This window comes from Candoia aspera, chromosome 4, assembly GCF_035149785.1.
Source record: "Candoia aspera isolate rCanAsp1 chromosome 4, rCanAsp1.hap2, whole genome shotgun sequence".
NCBI lineage: Eukaryota > Metazoa > Chordata > Lepidosauria > Squamata > Boidae > Candoia > Candoia aspera.
The window spans coordinates 1,809,147-1,818,494 of NC_086156.1; the positions used below are offsets into that span (position 1 = coordinate 1,809,147).

The 9,348-nt window shown below is 48.7% G+C and overlaps 1 protein-coding gene across 1 annotated transcript; it reads left to right on the top strand.

The window, feature by feature from the left end:
• Nucleotides 1–5,043, top strand: GALNT4 (polypeptide N-acetylgalactosaminyltransferase 4). Its single transcript, XM_063303273.1, has one exon. The coding sequence runs from the start codon at nt 10–12 to the stop codon at nt 1,744–1,746; it is 1,737 nt and encodes a 578-aa protein (XP_063159343.1). The 5' UTR covers nt 1–9; the 3' UTR covers nt 1,747–5,043.
• The last annotated feature ends 4,305 nt before the right edge of the window (nt 5,044–9,348 follow it).

Sequence of the window (9,348 nt, forward strand, 5' to 3'; positions counted from 1 at the left end):
GGCGCCGCCATGCGGGTGCGGCTGGCCCGGCGGGGCTGCGCGCTGCTGGGGCTGCTGAGCGCGGCCGCGCTGCTGGCCGTGCGGCTGCCGCGCTCGCTCTTCCAGGCGCCCGGCGCGACCCCGGCGGCGGGCGGCGGCGGCGGGCGCGGGGAGCGGCGCGTCCCGGCGGAGCGGGCGGAGGCGCTGGCGCGGCCGGTGCAGCCCAAGGGCCCGCCGGAGCCCGCGGCGCCCGGGGAGTGGGGCCGCGCGGCCCACCTGGCGCTGAGCGCCGAGCAGCAGCAGCTGGAGGCCGAGCTGGTGGAGCGCTACGCCGTCAACGTCCTGGTCAGCGACCGCATCTCGCTGCACCGCCACATCCAGGACGGGCGGCTGCCGGAGTGCCGGGCCCGCCACTACGACCACCGCCGGCTGCCCACCACCTCGGTGGTCATCGCCTTCTACAACGAGGCCTGGTCCACGCTGCTGCGCACCATCCACAGCGTGCTGGAGACCAGCCCGGCCGTGCTGCTCAAGGAGCTGCTGCTGGTGGACGACCTCAGCGACCGGCCCTACCTGAAGGCCGAGCTGGAGCGCTACGTCAGCCGCCTGCCCCGCGTGCGCCTCATCCGCACCCAGCGGCGCGAGGGCCTGGTGCGGGCCCGCCTGATCGGGGCCACCTTCGCCACCGGCGAGGTCCTGACCTTCCTGGACTGCCACTGCGAGTGCGTGCCCGGCTGGCTCGAGCCCCTGCTGGAGCGCATCGCCCAGAACGAGAGCGTGGTCGTCTGCCCCGTCATTGACACCATCGACTGGAACACCTTCGAGTTCTACATGCAGTCGGGGGAGCCCATGATCGGCGGCTTCGACTGGCGCCTCACCTTCCAGTGGCACTCAGTGCCTGACTACGAGCGCCACCGGCGCAAGTCGAGGGTGGACCCCATCCGGTCCCCAACCATGGCCGGGGGCCTCTTCGCCGTGAGCAAGAAGTACTTTGAGTACCTGGGCACCTACGACACGGGCATGGACGTCTGGGGCGGGGAGAACCTGGAGCTTTCCTTCCGGGTGTGGCAGTGCGGGGGCCTCTTGGAAATCCACCCCTGCTCCCACGTGGGGCACGTCTTCCCGAAGCGGGCCCCCTACGCCAGGCCCAACTTCCTGCAGAACACCGCGCGGGCCGCCGAGGTCTGGATGGACGAATACAAAGAGCACTTCTACAACAGGAATCCTCCAGCGCGGAAGGAAGACTATGGCGACATCTCTGAAAGGAAGCTGCTGAGGGAGCGCCTGCGGTGCCAGAGCTTTGACTGGTATTTGAAGAACGTGTTTCCCAACCTTCACATCCCTGAGGATCGGCCCGGCTGGCACGGGGCCATTCGCAGCCTGGGGATCTCTTCAGAATGCCTAGATTACAATTCGCCGGAGCACAACCCGACTGGCGCCCACGTGAACCTCTTCGGGTGCCACGGGCAGGGAGGCAATCAGTTCTTCGAATACACGTCCGATCTCGAAATCAGGTTTAACTCCGTAACGGAGCTCTGCGCCGAAGTGCCCGAACAGAAGGATTTTGTAGGCATGAGAAATTGCCCCAAAGATGGTTCTGCCATCCCAGAAAACATTCTATGGCATTTTAAAGAAGATGGCACCATCTACCACCCTCACTCAGCCAAATGCCTCAGTGCCTATCGTACTCCCGAGGGTCGAGCTGACGTAAAGATGACAACATGTAATGCTTCGGATAGAAACCAGCTGTGGAGGTTTGAGAAATAGAGCTGAACAGCCACCCAAAATACATTCCCAGGGACGTCACATTTGGGCCACATCAGATAACTTTTCTAAATGATTTCTAGTAAGAACTGCGAATGAATGAAAACGAAAAAAACAGACTTGCCAGTCAAAAAGTGCCTTTTCTTCTGAACGGAGGTATTAACAATACAAAATGAAACTTCGCACACAAGTTTAAGAGTGTGTGTGCGCTGCACAGATTACAGCAAACAGGAACATCCCGGGGAAGAGCTAAATTCAAGCGAACGAAGTACATTTGCTAAACGATGCGCATTTTGTGAAGGTTAGGTTGGCGTAGGAGAAACTTTGCTGTAGGAATGATGCTAGAGAAAGGTGCAGAACTGAATTTTGGGGCTCAGTCGATGGAATTATTGATTCCTTGCTTTGGGAACAAGATTAGTTCCTGTTGATGCACCTCAGTTCATTTGTCTTTAATGCAGTCTCAATCTTGGCAACTTTAAGACCTGTGGACTTCAACTCCCAGAATTCCCCAGCCAGCCATGCTGGCTGAGGAATTCTGGGAGTTGAAGTCCACAGGTCTTAAAGTTGCTGAGATTGAGAAACACCGCTTTAATGAGAGCAGAGCTAGGAAGAACACTATGTGGGAGGAAGGGGACAAAGCAATAAAATATTGATTGATTTAATATTTTTAATCAATCTGAATTTGAATCGGGAACGTGGACAGAAATAGATTGTGACTGAGGTTAAAAGGGTTAAGTAGCACCCAAGGAATATATCAGGGAGGCAGAGAAAAATGTTTCTGTGGCTGGTTCTTTATGCATCGTATAAAGTATATATTAGGATAAGCATTTAGCTTTTCTTGAGGGCTGAAAACATTACTTTTCTTTGAAAAAGGTTGCATACCTTTAGCTCAGTCTTTAAGGCGGCGGCCTATATCCTCATGAGCCACGTGGCATATCCGTGTATAAGTGGTGGCAGAAACGGGTGATGTCTTGTTTGCTGTCCTAATCTGTGTCAGCAACCTGAAAGGAATATCCGGGCCTGTGCAAAATAGGCTGCCAATCAAAGGTGCAAAGTGTAAAAGCCATTCTAGCCAATATAGGCGACACCCAAGTCTTTTGGTCAGAGTTTTATAAAATACCCAAAGTTAAACTGACAGCTCGATAGTGTGGTTGCTAAAAGAGGTTATGGAGAAAAACAACTGGGAAGCGTTGGCGGGTCGTATCCAACTTCAGAGCCCCCCCTTCAGCAAAGTTCTGAAAGAGGAGTCATTTCATAGACCAACTTCTGTTGGTGCTGATGGTTTGGGAGCTTAAAACTTGTCTAACGGCAAGAAGAGTGAAACAAACTAGCTTTCCAGATGTCTGTCTATGTTTTAACTAAGCTGTATTTATTTATTGGGCACAACCCGAATGAGAAGATCACTAGTGAACCATAGTAATGTTATTTTCCAAACACCATCCTGACACTCCACTCCCAGAGAAGGGTGTCTTCTTGCCCTTAGAAGCTCAAAATAGCATTTCAGCTATGCCAGGTTTAAGTGTTAAGTGCCCACACTGAGTTCTCTGTTCTGGGTTTGGTGCTGCAACTTCAGTGCTGCAACTTGGAGTTGAAGGCTAAGTGGACTGAAGACATTTTTCCCCAGGGATGAAAGTAGCACAACAGAACACTGATTCTTCCAGGGAGCGTCCTGCATCACCTCCCATGATTCGTCCTTAGAAGTCAAAGCTGGTGAGCAATTCTGGGATTTCAAAGGGAGGGGCGCCATGTCTTCAACAGCCCCCTGCTGCTCTCCCGTGATGACTATCCATTATCCGTTTCTGTTCCTATTCGTATCCCATGGCATGGATCTTCCCAGCCAAACAGGTTATTCTGGGCGCTTCAGCCTTATCAAAAAATTATGCATGTGCAAAGAATGTAGATTTCCCAGGTGCAGAATTGATTTTACTTGTTGTTAACCCTAAACCTTTCTGTTTTGCCCTTTAGAAATCCACGTTCTTTGCACCTAACAGGAAAGGAGAACTGTGGGAAACCTGCAAGGAAGGGAAAGTAGAATGTAGCACACATTCTTTTCTGCCAGTTTTCAAGTCTGAACGGCAGGCACAGGGCAAAACTGTATGTTAACCTACACCAGTCTGTTGCCCATTAAACACAGTCATATTTTCAGACTATCCTTCAATGAGAAGGTGCCTGTCTCAGAGGGGCCCACCCTATGGAAAGGATGTCTTAGCCCATCTGCACTCGTTGCGTGGTAGGGAGAACAGTCATGAATTCTGCAGTTGCTAAGCAGTGGAAGGAAGTCGCCTGGAGTTCCCCTAAGAGGGTTGAATTTTATCAGCTTCATTCAGGAGAACTTTGTGGTGTGGCAAAACATGCCATTCTCTGAATCTACTTCATAGGAGTTCCTCTTACTGTTTTGGGATTTGACTGCACAAGACAGTTACAGTCAAAGACCTCTATTTGTCACAGAAGAACATACCTTTATTCTGAGAGATTTCTCCATGCACTCCTGTCGGGTATGATACGCCAGGACAATTCTTGGACACTTTAGCACGGAGATGGGAGCTAAGGCATACAGTACTGTCTCTTGAAAACCCACAAGTGACCTTTAATTTTTGTTCAGAATGTGTATCGTGGCTGAATTACCCGTACACCATCCACTCTGAACCTGGATTAGCTATGCAATTATTTTTTTCACCCATTTGCCTTATTCCATGTTTTAAGAAATCAACATTCTTGAGAAAGATGGTTTATTTGCCTAGTTCAAAACGTGTTTAAAAAATTCTGCAACCTGAGCAGAAAACCAAGAGGGCCAATCTATAATATTTTTTTACTATACAGTACATATTTCTAAATCCATTTAGTATAGATGTCCCAGCTTTATAAGACTTCTTGCAAGGGAAGTATGTATAACATTGTGTTGTTATTGTTCATAAATTGCTGCACTGCATAAATTGAAGCACAGTTCCCAGCATAATAATTGTTCTGAATAGTTAATTCTGCGCATCAGTTAAAATTTGTAAATATTTTTTATGCTAAGAATTTGCACTGGCAATCTTTTTAGCTCTATTGTTGCTCTTAAGTAAAGTTCAGAAAGCAATAACTGTTTACCAGTTTCTAAAACATTTGATATCTTGAAAAATGAAGGTAGGTGTACTTCGATTCTTTTAACAATGGTAAAATTAATTGGGGAATATTTTACTGTGAGGCACTTAAACTACTGATTTTTCAGATCTGTCTTTAGGAACATGAATAATTTGACAAATACACGTTCGTGTTAAATGGTTTGAAATGGCAGAAATAAATTTTTTTCCAGTTAAATCTTTGATTGTAAGCTGACTTTTTGGCTGTTCTGGTGGTCTTCACGTATATTTCTGGTGCTACATCTCTGTTCCATTAATGCCATGCAGGCAAGACTATTGTTATTGAAAATAGAAATATTTTGCGATTGTCTGATTTAACTCTCTGTCATGGTTAACTCATGATATCATGAGATATCATGGTTGTCTGTGCAGCTTGTAAAGTAGTGGTGTTGCATAAGTGTAGTGTGTACCCATGACTGCCCACGCCACTGCGTTCTGGACTAGTAGCTTCTGGATGGTCTTTGAGGGCAGCCCCATGTAGACTGCATTGCAGTAGTCTAAACCAGAGGTGACCAAGGCATGAGTGACCATGCACAGAATCTCCTGATCTAGGAATGGGCACAATTGGCACATAGGAATGAATTTGTGCAAAAGCTCTCCTGGCCATGGCTGCCACCTGCTCCAGATATGAGCTGAGAGTTCAAGAGGACCCCTAAATTGCACGGCTGTTCTGTCCAGGGGAATGCTACCCTATCCAGGACTAAAGATGGAAGGTCCCCAGATCCAAGGAGCCCTAAAACCACAGACACTCAGTCTTGCTAGGGCTGAGCTGAAGCCTGTTCTTCCCTATCCAGACCTTCACGGGATGAAATTGCCAGGAAAGAACCTTGATAGCATTCCTGGGTTGGCCAAGGGTCGAGATGTATAACTGGGTATCACTAGCACATTGATGATACTTAACCCCAAGCTGACAGATGAACTCACCCAGTGGCTTCATGTAGACATTACACAGGAGCAGAGAGTGTAGAGCCCTGAAGATCCCTGCAAAGCAAGGGCCTAGGGTTAGATCTCTACCCCCTCCCCAACATCTATTGGAACCCTGGAGGAAGGAGGAAAACCACTGCAGCACTCTGCCCCTCCACTCTTAAACCTCTGAAGCGGGTCCAGAAGGATACCATAATCATTGATACGGAGAGATCAAAGCGGGTCAAAATGGATATACCAGCCCATCTTGGTCCTGACATCGATCATCAGGTGTGATCAATGCTGTCTCGGCACCATATCCCAGTCTGAAACCCAACAGAACAGGGCCCAGATACCTGGCTTCTAGGCCCTCAGAAGCTGCAAACCAAGCACCTTCTCAACAACCTTGGGTCCAGCAACAGTTTCTTGAGGAGACAGATCACGGCTTCTTTAGAAGCCAGTGGCACCACCCCTCCCTCATGGATGCATTCAGTAATACTTGGATTCAATCACACGTCATTTCCTGGGAGGCCTTCAACCAGGAGAGGCATGGATCTAACACCTCGGTGGCTGCATTTACAGCCCCAAGGTCCCTCTCCACCAACAGCTTAGAACTCTGGGAAAACCATGCGAGAAGATCTTAATGCCTCAATCAGTTCCATGGGACCTGCAGAACCTGAGTGGATCTGAGTTACTTGAATCACCTTCACAGTAGCCTTGCAGATGTTCTTCCATCCCTTCCCTACTCAGGAGGGGTTGGGTCACCTTGAACGGGGCCGCCAGCTGGCCATCTGCAGACGCAATAGTAAAGGTAAAAGTTTCCCTTGACATTAAGTCCAGTTGTGTCCGACTCTAGGGGGCGGTGCTCATCTCCATTTCAAAGCCGAAGAGCCGGCATTTGTCCGCAGACACTTCCTCTGTGGTCATGTGGCCGGCATGACTGAACGGAACGCCGTTACCTGCCTGCTGAAGCGGTGCCTATTAACTACTCACATGTGCATGTTTTCGAACTGCTAGGTTGGCAGGAGCTGGGACTGGCAACGGGAGCTCACCCCGTCACGCGGATTCAAACCACCGACCTTCCAATTGGCAAGCTCGGCAGCTCAGCGGTTTAACCCGCAGCGCCACCGTGTCTTATTGCAGATGCAATAAGAGCAGAAAAATAATTACATTTTGCCACGCTTACCACCAGCTTTATGTAATGATTGCCTATCCTAAAACACACTCAGACTCACAAGCAAGAGCTTGAATCAAATCTGGTTTATTTAAGAATAGTGTGCAGGTACAAAGAAAGCTGAGAATGAGCAAAAGCGTGCCAAATACAAACTAAAAACCCTCGGTGCGAATGTAAGCCCTCCCCCCGTACAACCCTTTCAAGTTCCACATCCCAGGTGCCCCTAACGAATTCAGCTAATCAACGGGTAAAAAGACCTTGAACACCCACGATAACCCAAACACATTCCATCCCCAAGAAAACAGATAAATAGCCTGGTACAAGGTCTCCCAGCAGCTCCCTCTCAACTGGAACGTGGGTCAGCACCATGGCATGCGAAACGTTACGATGTAAATCAAACACCGGAACAGCGAACATGACAGGTGGTAACCCTGCATGAAGGGTGTCATCCATGCTTGATTGGGTTCACTCTTTACTTCTGTCACTTCCTCCCCTGGAGTTCCTTGGAAAACCAGCGAGCTCTCTGTGATTCAGAAGCAAAGAGCCTGCATGGGTGCAATCCTGAACTCATTAACTCCTGCGCAGCCTTGAGTCCACACCTAGGGATAGCAGAACCATCGGTCTGGAGAAGACCACTGCCAGCCCAGCCACTGCATTGGCCAGCCCAGGCAGGGATGCTGCTACACAGCAGAGACAGTAGCAGCAACCCCATCTGATCCCTGAAGTCCAACCTCAAAAACAGGGTCACACATCCAGCTTTTTCTGCCAGGCAGTGCCTCCTGCAGCCACCAAAATCTCTTGGATAACTATGCTCACCTGTCCCTGCCCTGGGGTTGCAGCTGGTATCACGCTCAAAACCCAGGTAGCCACATTTCCAAGAGGGGAACCAGGTCTAAGTGATATATGCCAGGCTGACCTTCTCATCCACTATTAATTCCTGTGTAAGGCAGCCTTAGCACATGCCAACCTGGCATTCAGTAGCAGCAGTCATCAGAAAATCATGTTTTGTGTTTATTGAACTCCCCTCACAAGGCTTTAAAAAAAGGCTGGGCATCAAATATTTTGTGCTGGTGTCGTAAGAAATGTAAGGGCTCTTTGACTCATTGTAAAGGTTGCCTATCCTAAAATACTCTCAGACTCACAAGCAAGAGCTTAATAAAATCTGGTTTATTTAAGAATAGTACGCAAGTACAAAGAAAGCTGAGAATGGGAAAAGCGCGCCAAATGCAAACTAAAAAACCCCTCGGTACAAACGAGATCCCTCCCCCCGTAGACTCTTCCCAGGCTCACAATCCCAGGTGCTCCCAACGGCTTCTGATGGTCTGTGGGAAAAGTCCTTGAGCCGAGCACCAAACCCAAACACATTCCCTTGAAGTGAACGTAGATACAGAGTTGGCACAAGGTCTCCCAGCAGCTCCCCCCCAACAGCAATGCACGTCAGCGCCATGGCATGTGAAACGTTACGATGTACAGTGCACATTGAAACAGTGAACATGACACTCATATGATTTGATCCTGTTCCTTTAAAGCCCAGTTTGGGTCTCCAGTCATTATACATCTCACCGCCACTTTGGGCACAAACATAGTTGCTAAAGATATCAATGTGGTGTTGAACTAAACTCCAAAAATCTGGAATTTGACATTTTGTAAAGAAATCCGCCTTTGTCAGGCCTGGAGGTCATCCAGTGCAGGTGGCAAGAAAACAGTCCAGACATCAGTGGATTCAAGCAAGGTCAATTTTTGAGATGTCTTTATGTTCTACCATCTTGTACCAAGATGGAGCCATGTGTTTATATCTGGTCTAGATTTAATAACACATGAAAGGAGTGAGTCAATTGTACATTAATGAATATGACCCGCACCTTTCTTTCAAATTTTACTCCATTGTTACCACTATTATACAGGTAGTCCTTGCTTAACAACCATTCATTGTGATGGTTCGGACTTACAACAGTGCTGAAAACAATGACTTACAAACCAGTCCTCACACTTATGACCGTCACAGTGTTCCCCACGGTCATGTGATCATGATTTGGGCGTGTTCACATTTATGACCATTGCAGCATCCCAGGGTCACATGATTGCCATTTTCAACCTTCCCAACTGGCTTCTGGCAAGCAAAATCAATGGGGAACCGTGTGATTCGCTTAACGACCACATGGCTTGCCTAATGCCAGTGGTGGACCACTGCAAAAAAATTGTAAAATCGGGTCGGATTTGCTTAATGACTGCTTTGCTTAGCAACCAAACTTCCACTCCCAATTGTGATCGTTAAGGGAGGACTACCTGCATATGTTTTTTTCTTTCATGCCATTGTCACTCCTGCAGTTTTTGTTTTTTACATTCACTCAGAAAACAAACTTTGAAAAGGAAAGACACACCTGGAGGGCACCCGGTTGGGGAAAG